Source organism: Protomyctophum bolini (genome assembly GCF_963924005.1).
Source record: "Protomyctophum bolini genome assembly, chromosome: 23".
NCBI classification, from domain to species: Eukaryota; Metazoa; Chordata; class Actinopteri; order Myctophiformes; family Myctophidae; genus Protomyctophum; species Protomyctophum bolini.
Genome location: NC_137884.1, coordinates 17,168,884 through 17,189,841, shown reverse-complemented (window position 1 = coordinate 17,189,841; position 20,958 = coordinate 17,168,884). Strand labels below are relative to the sequence as shown.

Sequence of the window (20,958 nt, the reverse complement as noted above, 5' to 3'; positions counted from 1 at the left end):
CCGAAATGAACGACACCATTCCGGTCCCTCTGGACTGGTTCCGGAAGGATGCTCAGCGCCCGCCCGTGGCCAGCTCTACCCCGGCGTGGAGAACAGCTGGCCGGGGTCGCGGTCTGGATACGATGCCCCGTCCTCGTCCACCAGCATTAACTTTAAAAAATAGGTTCTCCCTCCTGGCCGATGTCCCCGAACCCCCTCCTCGCATCGACACCCCCCTGGAGTCTGGTTCTGGTCCCTCCAGTCGTCGTAAACTCCTGAGGACGGCTGTCGCCAGGCACGAGAGGTCTCAGCTCTCCCTGCCAAACTGACCCCCCCACGCTGGCCAGCAGCCTCCCAACAACAGCACCACTGTCCTCCTTGTCGCAGCGTCCTGTGTCCACTCCGCTTTCCCTGATCACCCCCACGGTGGCCATCATCGGTGATTCACAGATAAAGTTTGTCCGTTTTCCGAACGTCATTACCCACTCTCTCTCGGGCGCGACCACCGCCGACATCCTCACTAAACTCCCCGAATTTCTGGCTTCTCTCCCATCCACCGTCACCAACGTTATCGTCCACGTTGGAACAAATGACACGCAATCGCTAATAACCCGCTCCAACTTCAAATTGATTTTCACACTCCTCAGAAGCACTGGTCTTTCAATCCACATCTCCGGTCCACTTCCCACCTGGAATCGTGGCGACCTGCGTCTCAGCCGATTGCTTCATCTACATTACTGGTTACAATCTGCCTGTCTCGCCGCTAACCTCCATTACGTCCATAACTTTTTCTGTTCTGCAATCATCCCTCCTTTTATGTTGACGGGCTACATCCAAGCAAACTTGGCTGTGAAATGCTCAAACGTAACCTTCGCCGTTCCGTAGCTGCCCACAACAACTTTTCACAACAACAACAACATTGACTCATTGCCTCGGCTCACCATCACCACCATCACCTGACAACCCGTACCCGCTATATCGCCCCCTTCTGGCCGGGCGGTCCTCCTACCACTCTCGCTTTACCTTCACCCATCATTTTTAATTCCATAAATACTCACACACAGTATTCAATCCCTGTTCAAATCGGCCAACGACCGCACTATAACCCCAAATCCCACGGAATTGAGTTTAACAACCTAATTCATCCACCCTGCCCCCCCCTACATAAATCCACCAAAAATAGCCATAATCAACACTAGATCCTTAATCACACCATATGTCCCCACACACGTGAAACCCATTCCTGTCCTTGTTTTAGACAGAAAAAATATTAACACTTGTACCTCACACCGCAGTGTAGTTCTCCAGAACCTCTCCACCTTGAAAAGAGAACCCTTACAACCCAAATACCCAACCCTAGTTAAAATGGCCCTGCCTATATAATGCAAGATCCATAACCCAAAAAACTGCTTTTATTAGTACACTGCTTTCTGACCATAACTTAGATTTTTTATTTTTAACTGAAACATGGCTCAATACAAATGAATGTTCACCACTTATAGCAGCATGCCCGGAGAATTACTCATTTTTCAGTTCACCCAGATCCGGACGTGGTGGTGGCATAGCGGCTATATTTAAGAAACTCTTTAACTGCCGCCTAGTTAACACAGATCACTACCCCAGTTTTGAGGTCCAAGTCATTAGAATGGACTCTGAAAATCCACTTTTAATTATTCTCGTATACCGCCCACCAAAGTCCAAGGACTTCATTTCTCAATTTTCTGCCTGCCTCTCAACCATTATGCCCAACTTTGACGAGGCTTTGATTCTAGGTGACATAAATGTCCATTTATGTTGCCCTCATAAGCCTCTAGCTAGCGATTTTAGTCATTTAATTGAGTCTTTTAATCTTTCACTCCTTAACACCGGTCCCACACACAGGCTGGGTCACACGTTGGACCTAGTTCTATCCTGTGGTTTTAATATACCGTAGTTAACATGGAGATAATAGCTCCATGTCTTTCCGACCATTGCACCATTTTATTTGATGCCGCTCTGTCTCTCCCCCTGTCAAAACCTCATCTCCCAACTCGTTACTCACGTCACTTTAACTCCCAAACTGCTGCGATTTTTTCAGAGGCCCTCACTGCTGCCCCAAACACCTGTATTGTTGAGGCCCCACCACCAGAAATGAACACAGAGGAACTTCTTTCCCTATTTAATTCCACCTGCGCCACAATCCTAGATGATATTGCTCCCTTAAAACATAAAAAATCCAAACCAAAATGCTCCCCTTGGCTAAATGACACCACCAGAGCCCTGAGAAGAGAATGCAGAAAATCGGAAAGGAAGTGGAAAAGTGACAAACTTCAGATCTCCTTCGACATTTTGAAAAACAACCTCCTTAGTTATCAGGATGCAATAGACGCAGCACGTAAAACCTACTTCTCTAAACTCATTTCTGACAACTCCCATAATCCACAGATCCTCTTCAAAACCATAAACTCAGTTATCCACCCTCCCCCCGGCAATAACACGGACATTTCTGCTGCAAAATGTAACGAGTTCCTTACATTTTTTATCACAAAAGTAAATAACATCAGACAAAATATCCCTCCACCCACATCTGACCTATCGACCCCATCGGCCTGCACCTCCATATTAGACAGCTTCCCTCCCACCACACTCCCCAGCCTCATCCTGCTATCCTGCTACCCTAATAGACAGGGGTACATGAGCACCTGGCCGTTCATTCGTGCTCTATCTCCGACCAAGCCACACTTCCACCACACATCTCTCTATGCAAAATAAAACCTGCACACTCCCACAAAAGACATAGACTACATTGCATTCGCCAAAAATGTCTTCTTTACTGTTTAAATATTACTTTTCTGAAACACGCTATTCTTGCTCAACCTCAACAGCCTACGTCAGAATCGTCATGTTGGCGTCTACTACGCCAACTACGTTCACTTAATGGGGCCAGTCCTTCACAGTGACACACGCGTTAGATCAACCACGCGACCGGGATGGTTTCTACCCCTCAATGTCGTGCCTACTCTACACTGCCATCCGAAGGCCCCTCCCCCTTTCACTGCTCCTGTGTGTGACCTGTGAACTACTCTCTGACTGCACTGTGGCTTGATTTATATGTGCGAGGTTGAAATGTAATGCACATAAATTAATTATAGGTCCAGCAAGCAAATCATGATTGTCTGTTTGTGCTCAATAGGTCACCATCACATTCCGATTTTAGGTGTTGTGTTTTCTATGACATTTATTTGGGCCAGTAGTTTCATATCTATCCTTTTTCCGACCAACACAGAACATGCTAACGGTGTTAGCGCGTTAGCATCCATCTTGCTTTTCATTTATATGTGCGAGGTGGAAATGTAATGCACATAAATTAATTATAGGTCCAGCAAGCAAATCATGATTGTCTGTTTGTGCTCAATAGGTCACCATCACATTCCGATTTTAGGTGTTGTGTTTTGTATGACACTTTGGCCAGTAGTTTCATATCTATCCTTTTTCCTTTGACCAACACAGACCATGCTAACGGTGTTAGCGCGTTAGCATCACACAGCTTACAGCGTCAGTGTTGCATGAATACTTTCAACCATGACAATGCCGACTACTTTTGCTACACACACTTCCCAAGGATTATGGAGATGTCTTTATTTTTTTTTTAAGGTTGAGAAATGAAATAATTATGGTCGTTTCTAATCTCAGCATTTCACAAGAGAAAGACGTGGATGCCTTTCGCTGCGCTGTTGGCGTTGCCATGTCTCATAGAAACAAGTAAATAGGTCTTTAAAAAGAATCCCAAAACAAGCGCATATAACAGGGGTCTGTAACCTATTTTAAATGAAGTGCCATGTTTTTATTTTCTAGATAGTGAGTCAGCCACAAGCTCACATCACAACAATAATCCATGTAATAATCACAATAACAATACTAATAATAATAATCATAATAATCCTGCTACCCTAATAGACAGGGGTACATAAGCACATGGCCGTTTATCCAACAGCTTTCTCCGACCCAACCACACTTTCACCACACATCTCTATATGCAAAATAAATTCGGCACACTCCCAGAATACATATAGGCTACATTTCATTGAAAGAAATGTCTTAATTACTGAATAAATATTACTTTTGTCAACCACGCCATTGTTGCTCAACATCACCAGCCTACGTCAGAATCGTCATGTTGGCGTCTACTACGCCAACTACGTTCACTTATTGGGGCCAGTCCTTCACAGTGACACACGCGTTAGATGAACCACGCGACCGGGATGGTTTCTACCCCTCAATGTCGTGCATTTGCTGCGCCCTTCTAATGCTGCGCCACGCCTACTCTATACTGCTCCATGCGACTCGAACAGCGTCAGCAGCAGCAGCTCCGAGCCTCCGTCAGAAAGGCTGCCCACAGCACTGCACAGCCCCACACCCAAATGAATCGAATGAATGAATAAGGCGCTTATATCGCTATTGCTCAGTGGATGGGACATTTACATTAAAAGCAATCGGATGGACGCGTGGATAACGGCATGGTTGTGTGCAATCGGAGGGAAAGCTTCCATAATCCATATAGCTTCCATGCTAGCTGCTTCAGACACAGGGGAGGGGAGGGAGAAATAGTGCGAAATAGCGCTTATGCAACAATTACCCTAAAACACAAACACCTCAACTCGATGTCATTGTGAATAAGAATTTCGAGCGAAATAATAATTTTTGGAAGGACACTTTCACCCAGTATGAAGCTAAATGTGGAAGCCGTGTGTGTCACACCAAAACGGCTGACCTATAGAATCCTGTAACCAGCCTCTCGCACTGCCTGCGAGTTGGCTCCGTCTAAGGCTCCGTCTTATGAGCAAATTTAGAACTTCCGGTCTGACAGCTAGCAGATTTAAGACATCCGGTTGCTTTCAGAATAAAATAAGATTATTTAATTCGTTAATTAAATAATTTTTACATTACATTATTAGTATTATTATTACATTACAGTTATTGTAAAGACACACATTATGTTTCTGTGTAAAAATAAGTAATTAAATAACATAAAAAAGTTATCTAAATGGATAAATGCTATTCACTGGAGTGCATGGACTTTATAAAGTGGACACTGGACAAAAGACGGCTCCGCCAGGCAACTATCTGGACATACCCACGCGTTTGGGAAGATGTCCTCTACCACCCCACAGTCTCCGCTAAGCGGGAGAGGTGTAAAATTCACAGCAGCAGAGCTTCTACTGGGGTCAATGCAAAAAAATGTACCGTTTCCGGACCCAGAATGGACACTGGACAAAGAGGCCTCCGCGAGGCAACTATCTGGACATACCCACGCGTCCGGGGAGATGTCCTCTACCACCCCACAGTGGCTAAGCGGGAGAGGTGTAAAATTCAGAGCAGCAGACCTTCTATTGGGGTCAACACTCAAAAAAGTGCCGTTTCCAGACCCAGAATGGACACTGGACAAAGAGGCCTCCGCGAGGCAACTATCTGGACATACCCACGCGTCCGGGGAGATGTCCTCTACCACCCCACAGTCTCCGCTAAGCGAGAGAGGTGTAAAATTCAGAGCAGCAGAGCTTCTACTGGGGTCAATGCAAAATAAATTACCGTTTCCGGACCCAGACTGGACACTGGACAAAAGACGGCTCCGCGAGGCAACTATCTGGACATACCCACGCGTCCGGGGAGATGTCCTCTACCACCCCACAGTCTCCGCTAAGCGGGAGAGGTGTAAAATTCAGAGCAGCAGACCTTCTATTGGGGTCAACACTCAAAAAAGTGCCGTTTCCAGACCCAGAATGGACACTGGACAAAGAGGCCTCCGCGAGGCAACTATCTGGACATACCCACGCGTCCGGGGAGATGTCCTCTACCACCCCACAGTCTCCGCTAAGCGAGTAAATGGGTGCTTATATTTCTATGTGAAATGTGGTGATGCTGGCATCACAATAGATGCCAGCATCACGCTGCCTCCGTCTAATAAGCACATTTACAACTTCCTGTTTGGAAACCGAAACAGATGCTTCTGACATTTGCCTGTGCGTGCTTAATCGTTGTACTTCTGAACACATTTCCCAAATCTCAGTGATTTATCCACACATCGCTCTGTGTGTGTGTGTGTGTGTGTGTGTGTGTGTGTGTGTGTGTGTGTGTGTGTGTGTCGCGTCGCCCTCCAGCTGCAATTGCGAGTGTGCGCTGTGTGCAGGGCACACTACTGAGTTTAAAACCACAGCTGAAACATGAAGTGGAGTCTGTCAATTCCCGCAATTTCCTTCTTCCCATATTGCGCTGCAACGACACTAGGATTGAGCCCCCCGAAGGGGGGCGAAATTCTAGTCAAGATAATCTCCACCATGAAGCCTTCCACCTGCCCTCCTGAAAGAGGTTGCCGACACCGCTGGTCCCAGCATCCTGGCAATAATAAATAGCTCCCTGGCCACTGGCATAGTCCCGGACTGCTTCAAGCATGCAGTAGTTCAACCCCTCCTGAAAACCAGGAGACGAGACCATATCACCCCTGTCCTTGCCTCTCTCCACTGGTTGCCGGTCCGGTTCAGAATACAATTCAAAACACTTCTCTTCACATACAAAGCACTAAACGGACTGGCCCCCTCCTACATCTCTGACCTCCTCTATTCCACCTCCATCAGGACCCTCAGGTCAGCAGACAGTCGACTCCTAAATGTCCCAGTGACAAGGAAGAGGCTCAGGGGCGACCGAGCCTTTGCTGTCGCAGCCCCCAAAATTTGGAACAGCATCCCACTCGCTGTTAGATCTGCCCCCTCCACTGAGAGTTTTAAGTCTAGGCTCAAAACTTTCCTCTACTCACAAGCCTTCCAGTCCCCCTAATTTTACTCTTGCACTTTATACATAGGATTTTTTTTGTTTTGTTTCACTGATGTATTGTATTGCACTGTATTGTATTGTTTTCTTTGACCTGTGAAGCACTTTGGTACGATGAGAGTCGTTTTTAAATGTGCTATACAAATAAAATTGATTTGATTTGATATATATATATATATATATATATATATATATATATATACCGTATATATATATATATAAATAAATAAAACTCCCGGGGGTCGATTTTCCACAGCTGTCTAGTGTACTGTACTGTACTGTACTGTACTGTACTGTACTGTACTGTACTGTACTGTACTGTACTGTACTGTACTGTACTGTACTGTACTGTACAAGCCCTCCTCCCTGGCCTGTGTGTGTCTGTGTATTAGGCTGTGCAACAGTGACACTTGGTGGTGATTTGAACAAACGCTATAACGCTATTTTTGTGCTCGGACACAGCCAGGGATAGACCCAGCCAGCCACACACATAGCCGTCTATAGGAGTGGTTGCACCACTCAAAAACGCACCAGTGTGCAACCACCTATATTGGGTAAAAATAAACCCTGCACATTTTACTGTGTAGGAACTGAAGCTTAGGGTCTAAGCCTTAGGCTATATCTACACTTGTTGATTGGGATGAGACCTAAACTAGAAACTAGAAATGTGAACATGTAAATGGATTTAATTATTGAACAAAGTACTGTCTAGTGAGAAAGGAACCTAAAAGTGGGACCAAAGAGAAGGTCCCATCAGTACCTGGCCAGGCTTTTGGAGGGACACACAGCAGCACAGCCCCCTGGCCTTCCACAGCATAGACAGAGTCCCTGTCATCCTGGGGAAACTCCTCCAGATCTGCAGGACAAAATAGGACATTTACAGTAGTGCTTCTCAAACATGTTGATGCCAAGGACCCCCGGGCTGATATGTATTTATATGAGAAGAGTGAGTGCCAGGGACCATGGCAATTTTATTTTACAAATTCTAAGATTTTTCCTTTTTTCTTCTCTCCCAAAAAAAGCATCGTGCTGTGAGCTTCTAGATCAGCTATTTTTTAATAGCCTAAGCATAAAATAGGGCTGAAGTGGTTGAACAGATTTTCATGCTATATTTTCTAGGGACCCCCTGGAAACAAAGTATTTGAATGAAATTACAAAGTACTGTAATTCAAAAATTTAAAATAAAATAACTACAAAATGCCTTTAAAACAGAAAACAAGTTCAAATTGTGGCCTAAGTGTGTTGCCTAAATATGTAGGGCCAGTCTGTTTCAGTGTGTCATTACATTCATCGGTTTACCTTCCTTCAAAATGTCTGCTCTTTTGTCCTTGAGGGGGTTGCAGGGGATTCCCAGCGAAACAAGTTAATCAGTCTATCAGCTTCAACCTATATATCTTACAAGCTCTCAATGCGCTGCATTGTGAGCTAGTAGGTCTGATATTTTCAAACGATCTTGCCATTTAAAAAAAGAAATGTGAACCTGAAAAGTGTGGGTCCTTTACATGAAAGGTTTGAGAACCGCTGACAATTATAGAACACGAGTGAAAGCGCTCACATCCAAATTTGACGCGGGCCTCCTTGCTGATGACGGTGCCGTAGATGTTCCGGGCCACGCAGATGTAGGTCCCCGCGTGCTTCTTCTTCTTGGGGTTGTTGATGACCAGGTTCCCTCCCACCAGGCTGTAGTACTCATCGGGCTGCTCCATCAGCTTGATCTCCCAGTTGTCACGGCGCCACCTGGTGGGCATGGATGTGTGGAGAGGGGCAAAAGGGCAGATACAGTTCGGTGGGGGAAGGGGGACAAGAGCGAGAAAGACAGCGAGTGAGAGAGAGATACATGCCCACGTGCATAGAATAGATAGAGCACTCAAACATTGTCTTGTGTGTGCTAGACTGTATGTGCAATTTGTGCATAAATTAATTAGACCAGGGGGGTGGGCAAATTTGAAGATGGAGAGGGTCACCAAATTTCCACACTCACTCCAAAGGGCCACATTGCATATAGAGCGTTGCAGTCCCGCCCCCTTTCATGACGACGCCAGGCCCAGGAAATGAATCCCAATGCATTTTTCCCATAGACATTTCAAAATGTATTTATTTAAAGACCTTTTAAGCGCCGTACGAAGCCAACTCGAGTCATGACAAATCATGACAACACACACAATATTTTGGACCAAACAAATTATTACAAATTACGTTTTTTTTAACTTTCTAATTATTTGTTTGGCCCAAAACATTGTGTTTATTGTCATGATTTGTCACGACAAGAGTTGGCTTTGTCCGCGGCGTAAACGTCTTTAAATAAATACTTTCTGAAAAGTCTATGAGGAAAATGAACAGGGATTTATTTTCCGGGTCTCTCGAGGGGGCGGGACTGTGACGCTCCATTGGCAATGCTGTCTTAGAAACAATATCTGATCTACCAGCTCAAAACGTGTCACACTGTTTTGAGTCGAAATCGAAATCCTGATTTATTTTTTGCCATTTTGGAATTGGAATCCTGAAAAGTATATATATTTTTTTAATTTCAAATGCCTTTCAAATACCTTTAATTAAAAGGTATGTTAACTTCACTAAAACAATAACATTAAACATTAAAGTAATTAAAGCGGGTCATGTTTGGAATTGTAACAGCTGAAATCAATAATATATCAGTTAACCTGAGGGCCACATTGAGTGAAGGTGTGTGCCCCCCGTGCCGCCAGTTGCCCATGTATGAATTAGACTTAGTTGATGCCATGGGGGAAATTCAGTTTTCAGCTACAGCCAGCTGATTGTATTGCTGAAGTGGTCAGACTTGCACAGGGTGAAAGTAGGCAAAAACTGGCAAAAAATGTTAATTCCCTGATTGCGGGATGTCATCGGACCTCTGTGGATATTTACCGGAAATACAATTTACTGAAGATTTGTGTACCTCTGTGGATATCTACATGGAATCTACTCCCCTGGGGTTGACAATTCACAAACAATGATCAAACAAATAAGTAACTAAAAACAGAGGTGGGCAACTTTGACGATGGAGAGGGCCACTATATTTATACAGTCACTCCAGAGGGCCACATTGCATATTACGGTCGTAGCAAAAATAGCTGATCTACAAACTCAAAACGTGTCGCAGTGTGACGCGTTTTGAGCTTGTAGATCAGCTATTTTTGCTATATTTGAATTGAAATTATTTTAGACTTTAAGTAATTAAAGCCGGTCATGCTTGCATGATTGGAATTATAACAGAAATGAAACAAATACTTTATCAGTATTCCAATATTAACCTGAGGGCCACAGTGAAGGTGTGGGCCGCATGTGGACCCCGGGCCGCCAGTTGCATTATATTTCCCAACTCCCACATATCATACAGTAGGCTACACTTACATGCATGGGTTTTGAGTGAATGTATTACCTGTATGAAGCTGGGGGGTTAGCCCTCGCCCTGCAGTTCATGGAGATTCTTCCATCTGGCGAGTCCTCGGTGTAAACAACGTCCATGGGCTCCTCTTCAAAGATGGGCCCATAGCCAGTAGCATCCTCTGAAAAAGGACAATATAATGAAGACACTGGCAAATGAGGGGATTTAATTTGAATTGTAGGGTGATAACATCCCCATTTCATATATAACAGGTTTATTTCATGCTGCTTGTCAAAACAGTATACTTGGAAAAATATGTAACTATACTCACCTCCAAAGATTCTAGGCTCATTAAACAGGACTGCAGCTGTAATGCAAGATCATGACTAAATAAATGCATGGTATCAATTTACAATGCAATGAATCCAAATTGATCAGCAAAATATCATTTTTATGTGGACCACCAGTTCATTAAGTATGCCTGGTTTGCCTGGTGGATGGTGGGTGCAACTTCAGTTCAGGTGGATCACCACCATGGTGCGTGCGTGCGTGCGTGCGTGCGTGCATGCAGGTGTACAACATACCTGTGAAAGAGACTGCAGAGGAGAGTGCCAGCAGCACTAAAGCAGGGGCCACCATAACAACCAGCAGCGGACTCACAAACACTAAGAGAGTTGTTGGATAGATAAATGGATGGATAGAGGGAGAACGACAGACAGACAGACAGACAGACAGACAGACAAAAAATTTACAAAACAACTTTTATAATGTCATGATCTCTTTAAACGAATCAAAAGCAAATGCTTACCAACTCCATTCACTGCATATTAACTATTACATTGTATTTAGCATACAGTTTTCATTCATTAAAATAAATTAGCCAGATTATATTATAATCCTGTCTATAATAATATATAGAGAAAATGAAGTAAACATAATATACTGTGATTGTTCCAGTGGTTCTCAACAAACACCACTTCTGAGGAGTGCTGCTGGTTTTCATTCAGTCAAACAAACCAAGGCATAATTAACTCATACCATAAGTAATATAAATACTAGGTATACTTATATATCTAGTGTCAGTTGAGAGACTGCTTATACCGATGCTTACAGTGTCTGAAAGAATAAAACAGACATGATAGACATAATAGCCTCTGTGCCAGGGTGATTTTGTGTGACAGTGAAAGGTGGTCATGAATTATTCAAAATCACAGTGACTCTGAAGATTTGCCCTTGCTCCAAATCTGGTGCTGCAGAGCAAGCATGAATACAGGGCTCTCTAGGGATGCATGAAAGGAACCATTTATGACATTTTCATGTCACAGTTATTGTGGCCCAAATACAGCTATATTATCGTGATAATCAAAACATGCTTTATTAACCATTTGCACCCCATCATCCATATTCCGGGGGGAACATTAGCCAAAACTAGTAGATCTACTGTACATCTGGCCTGGTGATTTGATTTGTCACTTTGGTCGGTAATCAGTCTGGAAAGTCTCCTATCTCCAAGGTAGGCAGGACAAGTAAAACTGAGAAATCGACCCGAGGCCTCTGATTGGTCTGTGGTGTGGGTTGGGACAAAAACGCCAGTTTGACGTTGTATCAATGTGCTGCCTACTGCTGTTGGGGACGTTGCCCCTTATCATTCACTAAACTCACCCCACACAGCCGGCAGGATTTTTTGTACTACTGAATCTGACATAGTGGACTATACTGATTCAAATGTTTACATTTTACCGTATAGGTTTTACTCTCGAGTCTACTCTTGAACGGCATGGCACAATTGTTTTTCAACAGTGAGAAAAACATGGACACATATGATATATATGATATGATATAGTACTTTATTGTCTTCTCACACTGAATCAATCTGATCTTTCTATTACTACTCCTAGGTATTTGTACGAACATACCTGGTTGATCGGTTCACCATGAATAGTAATGGGGGATCTGTGTATCTCTGGTGGTGTACCAAAAACAATCTCTTCTGTCATTTTTGTGTTAGGAGTGGCGCTGCCCGATGACTTATCAGCAACAACGTGGCTAGGTTAACAGGTGACGTCATGAAATACGAGTCAAACAGGAGGCTAGCCAGACTGAGAAGCGAAGTGACAAAACTAATCATGGAACGCAGCGAATCAGGCTGGAAGCCTGGAAACCAGGCTACTGTAGATCTGCTATTGTGGTCCAAGTCCACAGCCAATTTCAGTGTATGAGGGAACATGTCACTCTAAATTAAAATCTCTGCAATATTATTATTTGTTATCGCAAATGAAACAATACCAACGATTATCATCACATCCCTAACACACACGCACGCGTCGCGAACACAATGCTGAGCCTGTTTACATTACTGTATCTTCCTCTAGTGTTCTTATCTGATGATATCTGGAATAGCTGGATATCTGGATAGCTGGAAGTACCTTCACTAAAAACGCAGGGACAACGCTCCACACGTCTTAAACTCTTCTCCATTCTGGCTCCAAAACTATGGAATGCACTGCCCATTACAATCAGAACTGCAACCTCACTCCCAATCTTCCGCCGTAGTCTGAAAACCCACCTCTGTAGACTCCATCATGGTCCATAGCACTTACCCTAGCCCCTTAGATAGAACTTTATGTAGACTTAGATAGCATTTTATACAGACTTGCTTTTTATGTAGTCACAGCACTTTATAGTATATATGTATAGTATAGTATGTATAGTTTCATTATATAGATATTCCACTGTTACGTTCTTAGCTTACGCATTTTCATGATAAGATGTTGCTTATTGTAAATCGCTCTGGATTAAGAGCGTCTGCTAAATGCCTAAATTGTAAATTCTATATCTTGGAAAGCAGAGCATGTCATTGCTGGAATTATCAGGATGCATGGCACCATCCCATCACGGATATTTCTCCTAATATAGCTGCCGTTTTTCAATTGTTTAAGTTGACAAGACAGACACAATGGGCAAATGTTGCTGGGATCACTGTGTCATAAGTTCAATAGACTATTTGTCTTTGAAATGTATCGGAGAGTATCCCAAAAATACTAATACTCAAGTAAAGTACATATACTCAAGTTATGTACTCTGTCCACCCACCCCCTTTACCTCCTTTTATGATTATGTCCTGTTTTTTATTATATATTTGTACATCAAATGTTCTGATGAATTGAAAATGGTGGACCCTGTTGTAAACAAGTGGAAAGCTTTATGGTGTTGTCCACAGTTAACAGTTAACAGAATTGAATTGAATTGAATCAATCAATGTCCAACTCATGCTTCTGTCGTCTTCCCCATCTCCCTGTCTCCTCCTAGTGGCTGTCTATGGTCATTGCAGAGAGGGACTGCAGCAGTCCTTGTATGCACCCTGCCTGCAGGCTGCAGGCGGGCTGACTCAACAACCATGTTTAACCTACATTTATACTTGTGATTCTTACAATTGATTGTTTTGGATTAGTTTATGTATGTGCAAATGCTATAATAATACTGGAAGAATGTAAGAAAACAACCTAAGGAAACACAGTGGTACTTCTAAAGATCTAATCCTCAAAAGGGTAATGGGAAATGTATTCATTCAATTGTGATCACATTATTATCCACTGACAAACTCTGGTTTGATGATGACATGATCATTTGTGAAGCCACCATGACGCCAACTTGACATTCCCTGAAGTTCTATAACTAATTATAAGATATTATTAAACAAGCTCTATATCAGTGCTTATCATGTTGAGGGCCAGCACCCCCTATCCATTTAAAATGTAGGCTAAGTTTCATTGTTTATATCATTTAGAAAAGAGACACAAAAGAGAAGAATTACAGATATTTAAACTGGATTATTAGAATCATATATTAACCTGCTTTCCATTGAGAAAAAAATCACTCATGTGAAGCCACCTAACTTCTTTAAAAAAATCACACCCGTGTGAAATATAATAATTCTACAATTGCATAGCTTTAAAATACACCAGGGATACACATTACTATTATTATTTAAATCAACTTTTAATAAATACTACTCCACTTTGGTATTATATGGTAAAGGTATACCAGAGTTGATAAAAATCACAACACCTTCTATTTTGTTTAGTGTTCTTATACAGATGAATCAGTTAACAGATAATCATCCTTAATGCCATGGAATCTAGTTTATCGGTGTGGAAAGTTGATATTTTAGCCAGAGGATGGGGCTAATAGTACAGTGGTTCTGAACCTTTTCAGGTTGTGGCCCGCAACATAATCATATTTGTACCCCAAACAAATCATATTGTTATGGGAACCCCCACCCCGGCAAGCAGTTGGAATTGTAGGAGTTGTGGCATTGGCATTACATTTAGTTTTGATTCCACACTTCCACAGATCAACATAGTGAAAATAGCCGATCGTTGTTTGTAAGGCATTGTGAGCTTGTAGATCAGCAATCCAGTAGTGTTAGAAATATGTTGTTTGGGACCAAAGTGGTTGACAGTGGTTACAGTCCATCCGTACGGATGGACTGTAATCCTATCACAACCCTGGACACTCCTCTTTGCATAGACAGACTGTACATAAATTATTTAGGTCAGCAGTCAGCACATGTAGGCTAAACCAGGAAAGCATCCGTGTCATTTTAGATTGTAATGTTGGCTAAAGAAGAATGTTGAATCATTTTGAATACCGTGAATAGTTTGAGAACTAGGCTACTGGACTGATTTAGAAGGCATTTGTAGAATCAGCCTCGGGTCTTAGTTGTTTATGCTTATATATATCCTCAGTGGCTATTTTCGTTCGCATTGGGTTAAGCCCACTGATAGTTAAAGTCATGTGGCCAGCAATAAGGTGTCACAACCTCTGATTCAATGTCCTGGTTTGAAATTTTGAATACATTTGAAGGGTATCAATGGTAAATAAATAATGTACGGTAAATGCAATATGCGTGTGTATTACCTGAAGTTCATATAGGCTAGGCGGGCCCCCTAAGTGTAAAGATTTTGTCAGCATAGTAGTATTACATTTTACAAAGGATTTAAAAGCATGTTCTGTACAAATCAAAGATCAAACATTGTTGAACATATAGGTGGTTATCTCTTTTTGAAAGTATGTTGGGTTCATGGGTTGTCAACAATGCTATTATGATTTAAACTGTCCAATATGGTAACAGTATGGAGAAAATCAAAGGCAATACAGTCTAGGAAAACTAAACTAATCCCTTGTTCCTGAAAATAATATCAGTTGCTGATTGTTTTGCTATCTGGAATTGAGGTGGAAAGCTGTTCTCTTTTACTGCATTATAGTTTCCCCGTCATAGACGTCAGTGAAGACATTCTGTTTGTCTTCTGCACTACCACTATAGCAAGCTAGGGTGTTGCCCAACAAACAATATTTTGCCAATTTAAGCATTCCCTGACCCTGATACCCCTGCCCTCTGCATCATTTAACCTTGGGAGGCTTGCGTTCTTCTTCATGTCGCACTTTGCCATCTTTATCTGTCGTTTAAAAAAAACATAGGCTACTGTTGTTAACTGTAGCAGGTCCTATAACAAACAAAACAATTTAGTCTGCAAGCTACAAAACACATTACTAATTTGTCCAATTACAACTGCCCCAAAACGTCCACAGCCGACAAAAGTATAGCATGCATGCGCCCTTTCGCTGACGACTGACTCAACATGCGGATTGAGTCGAGTTGACTGGTCTGCAATGCGGTACTGTCCCCGGTCCATTCCTCCTCTGGTTCAGTATTTCATATTTATATAGACAGCTGAGCATTCCCTCTAATCGCGACCAACTCAAGACATAAGCCTACAGGCTAATAGTCTATGCACCGGACTATACAATGCCGTGTGTGGCCCTTACCTTTGCGACAGAATAAAGCAAAGAGTTATATCAGAATAGTCTTCGCATCATGGACATGGCACACCTGGACCCGAGCCGCATCGTCCCACAACATGCAGCCCAACCTGGGGGAGGTACGTCCCGTCCACTGCTCAACTTTTCTATTGGTGGAGAGCAGATGAGTGGCGTTGCCTGGTGGAGGCGCACGTGTGAATGCGATTGGACCGATTGGACGCAGAGGCGGAAGGGATGACGGGAAAGAGACTTTGATCTCTCTCATCATGAGAGAGAGGGAGGATGCTGCTCCTTGCAGCCTCTCTCCAGCTGTTCTGTTCACTGCTGCGCGTGCAGCCGCTTATTGCAACACTGTCAGAGTAAAATGAACACTGAGGATTTCTAGTGTAGATTTGGATTCCAGTAGGCCTAGCCGCCTATATATATATATATATATCACTCATTCTTGAGATGAGGGACAAAAGTGGAAAAAACATGTCCCACACATAAGAGCCTTATTTTATGTAAAAAATAAATTAATTCATAAAAGTAAAAGCACTTGCAAAGTTAAGTGTAATACAGTTGTGTATTATTATGCCCTTAATTTCATTATAATTGTTTTCATATTCCATCTGAATTAGTTAAAAGCAGGCGCTGTACCCAAAAAGGCCTGTATTTAGCCTGTCCCCAGCAAGTGGCCACAATTTCAAACTGCCAAAAAAGTGTCTAATACTGTCACAATCACATAAATATACATACTAAATTAAAGTAGATTGTCAACAACATAGCAAATAATATACACAGTTAATTTTAATTTATATTTTCTATTAAATATCTCATATCAAATGTTCGTCCCACGTCTCCGTCAACTCCGTCAGGTTTTTTTAAAAGTCTTAAATTAATCAGAAAATATTGTCGACAGATTTAGCCTGAAGACTCCTTTTCCAAGTCCCATTTATATTTGTTGCAACAGTGGAGTACCTGGTCTGACAAGCATTCAATTGTTTGATATTTTAAACAAACAATGTTGATAACAATGTGGTCACAGCTTTTACATGTCAACTCCGTCAGGACATTATTATGATCTTTGTTAAGAATTCCAAAATAATGTTTATTATTTTAGTTTAGGGGTTAGGTTTAGCTAACAAAATTAAGCAAAAACAAAATGGCTACATTGTACTAAAGAGGGTTAAGATGAAAACAAATGCCATTTTGTCAACTCCGTCAGACGTCAACTCCGTCAGATTTTGTGTCTGACGGAGTTGACGTGTATCTGACGGAGTTGACAAAAGTGTTCCTAAAACAATAAAATTATTGTTTTTGAATAATGGGCAGTATTCTAATTTGGCACACAGTTAGAGCATGCCTTAAGGAACATTTTTGGCTATGGGGCCATCACAGATTTGTCTCGTGGTGACCATGGCAGCCATATTACAAAAGAGCCGCCACCTGATGTTATTTTACAATAACTCAAGTTCTACACCACCTAGGATCTTGATTCTGGTGACTAAGACCTCATTTTCAAGGATGAGGGATACAGTGGTACAATTTAGACTTTCCCTGTGACCATGGCAGCCATTTTTCAAAATGGCCGCCACCTGCTGTTATTTTACAATAACTCAAGTTCTACACCACCTAGGATCTTGATTCTGGTGACTAATCATACATTTTCAAGGATGTGGGGTACATTGGTAATATTTAGATTTGTCCTGTGACCATAGCAGCCATTTTTTTTTCAAAATGGCCGCCACCTGCTGTTATTTTACAATAACTCAAGTTTTAGACCACCTAGGATCTTGATTTTGGCGACTAATCATACATTTTAAAAGATGAGAAATACAGTGGTACTATTTAGATTTGTCCTGTGACCATGGCAGCCATTGTTTTTCAAAATGACCACCAACCTGCTGTTATTTTACCAATAACTCAAGTTTTAGACCACCAAGGATCTTGATTCTGGCGACTAATCATTACATTTTCAAGGATGAACTTTCTCTGGGAGAGGTAAGGGCTTATTTCAGGTGCAGGTTGAGTTTCTACTGACAGGACATTAAAAGGAGGTGGGCTTTCTGGCCTTTGACTTGCCCCTTTCAGGTACAGATGCACAGTTTGACTTCACTGGCCACTGCAGGGAACTGTGGGGGAGAAACTTTGGTCTCTTGACACCCCGATTAGGTTCAGGGTTTTTTTTGGTGGAGACTTGCCTTTCATGACATCTTTGCTGCAGCAGTTGATCTCCTTACTGCCAGTGGTGGCACACTCTGGGTCTCTGGGGCATTGTATCTTGGTGGCCTCCTGCCAGTGTTTCTCCATCCTTCTCCTGAGCTCTGTGTTCTGGGGCTCTGTTATAGTCAACTTACATTGTCTTGGCTGGAGATTGCTTTCCTGCAGGGTCCAGCCCAGTCTTGTGCAGATGGCTGCTGGCCCACCTGGAGGCCCCAACCTCACTTCTTCGGTTGGTGTGATTAGGTGGGGTGGTCTTCCCCAATCAGGATGAGGGGTTTGACCCTTTCAAACGGCAGTCTGGCCAAGTGTCTGTATTTAGTTGTGAGTTTAGATACAGGATACGATTGCTCACCCAGCCCCAGGTGACATGAGGTGAAGGCTCCTTAGATTTGGTAACATTGCTTTGGTTGACATGGTGGGGACACAGAGAAAGACACTGATGCCTTCAGTGTCTGCACATCCTGCCTGATGGTCCTGAAGCCAAATCTTCTGTCTTCAGTCTTTCCCTCACTGTTCACTGCTCACCTCACCGAATTTAGCCCAAGGAGTTTGACCCCTAGTTTGGCCATAGACCCCCTAGTTTGTCCATAGCCACTTGCCCAAAGGTGCCGACATGTGCTGACCTCATCACATCTGTGATGATGGCTATGGCCGTTTTTAGCCAACGTAGTGTTTTTTGTGCAAAACTAATGCTTGGAATGGATCCAGAATCATGAAAAGCCCCTAGTTTGACATGCCACATGCTACTTAAAGCATAATGAAATTTAGAACATTTAGCCTTATATTGGTTGTTGATGGTACCCAACTTTCAGCAGCTGTCAAACATGCCCCTAGGGTGGTCAAATAGAAACCAATGTGGGATATGTTAGTAGACACCTTTACAAACATTGGTGAAGAAAATTCTTGGTAAGAAATGTATTCACAGATTTTATATTATTCTGATAATATTCCCTGAGTAAATTGGTAAAATAATAGCAGGTCCACCATTTTTGAAAATGTCTACCATCCATGGTCACAGGATAAATCTAAATAGTACAACTGTATTCCTCACCCTTGAAAATGTATGATTAGTCACCAGAATCAAGATCCTAGGTGGTGTAGAACTTGAGTTATTGGGAAATAACAGAAAGTTGGCGGCCATTTTGAAAAATGTCTACCATGGTCACAGGACAAATCTAAATAGTACCAATGTATCCCACATCCTTGAAAATGTATGATTAGTCACCAGAATCAAGATCCTAGGTGGTGTAGAACTTGAGTTATTGGGAAATAACAGAAAGTTGGCGGCCATTTTGAAAAATGGCTGCCATGTTCACAGGGCAAATCTAAATAGTACCACTGTATTCCTCATCCTTGAAAATGTGGGATTAGTCACCAGAATCAAGATCCTAGGTGGTCTAGAACCTAAATCAGTTAAACTTGTCAACTCCGTCAGATGTTCGTCAACTCCGTCAGACGTTCGTCCCGTGATGTTTTTGTTAATTTCCAAAGAAATAGAAAATTTGCTGTCAAATCTTTTCTGCTTATGTATTGAAACACCAACTGAAATGATACGTAATGATGATTTTTTTTTTTTTTACATGGTTTTCATGTTATAATATTGAAAATAAAGGTTGAAATGACGGTTTTGAGAAATTGGATATTTCATAATAGTGTGATATTGGAACAAAATAATATTAAAAGATTTGTATTACTTAACTTGATTACTGAAAGCCATTATAAGATAACTGAGGACTTTATATTATTGTTGAAATGATAAAATTCAATTAAAAGGGATTTTAGTGTGTCTGACGGAGTTGACATGAATCAGGTATTAAGTGCATAAATGTCCCATTTTAGAAAGAAATGTTATGCGAAAAACCTGTTCCTTCTCAAGATTGGTAGTTGAGACCTGTGTCTACAAATACATCTATTTGATTTGAATGTATCTTAAAAAAAAAAAAAATCCAGTTTGAAAAAGGTTTTGTCCCTTATCTCAAGAATGGGTGATATATATATATATATATATATATATATATATATATATAATCAGTTCAGTGATTCTGAACGTTTTTAATTTCAAGAAAACCCAGTTTTGTTTCTCTCTCTGAGAGCCAAATCCACGCTGGGGCATCTGTGTTGTTTACACACAATGTAGGTTAATCTCAACAGGATAAGCCTTGGGAGAGGACAAAGGGTAGGCCTAATCTAGAAGTAGGCTACTGGTTTTTATGTTGATTGAAAAATAAAAAAAGGCTATTACTGCAACTCTATTTTTAAAACTCTAGGTGGCACCATATGCTCACATTGCCAATTTCCACACTAGTGTGCCAATTACCTTGTTTAATTTAAGTGTTCAGCTGTCCACTTTAAATTACAGTAGTAGTTGGCATTATCCATTCTTTGCAAGAACAGTCAGCTAGGATACCACATGAAGTGGTACAGAATGTCATATTGTAACTTAATATATATATATATATATATATATATATATATATTTATATTTGGAAAGTAACTTCATCAAGAGTATTATCCAATAGTGCCTAATACATGCTCCGAAATGTAGCCTCGGTGCCCAGGCTTTTATTTTCGTTTGCATTTGGCTCAAAAATGTAAGCCTGGGGAAACCCAATTGGAAAATCTGGCATAGAAAGCCCACTTCCTCGTATTTCGCAACACTCCAAATGTGGTGATGTCAGTGTTATCCGCTGGTTTCTGGGAGGGGAGGAGGGGTCTATTGGCTCTGGTCCATACTTAGCCCTAATGCCCTTTGCTGCCGTGGACCAGAGCTAGGGCGGGGGGCTATATGAAATGAGACATTTTTA

General features: G+C 42.0%; 1 protein-coding gene across 1 annotated transcript in view; it reads right to left on the bottom strand.

Annotated features, from left to right (window-relative positions):
• cntn1b (contactin 1b) overlaps positions 1–16,056 on the bottom strand; it is a 35,832-nt gene extending 19,776 nt beyond the window's left edge. The window contains exons 1-6 of the mRNA XM_080757665.1: positions 15,956–16,056; positions 10,711–10,791; positions 10,458–10,493; positions 10,181–10,307; positions 8,339–8,520; positions 7,544–7,639 (exon numbers count right to left, since the gene is read on the bottom strand). Of these exons, the coding sequence (XP_080613791.1) occupies positions 7,544–7,639; positions 8,339–8,520; positions 10,181–10,307; positions 10,458–10,493; positions 10,711–10,765 (496 nt within the window). The 5' untranslated portion in view covers positions 10,766–10,791; positions 15,956–16,056. The remainder of the gene's footprint in view (positions 1–7,543; positions 7,640–8,338; positions 8,521–10,180; positions 10,308–10,457; positions 10,494–10,710; positions 10,792–15,955) is intronic.
• Positions 16,057–20,958: the final 4,902 nt, after the last annotated feature.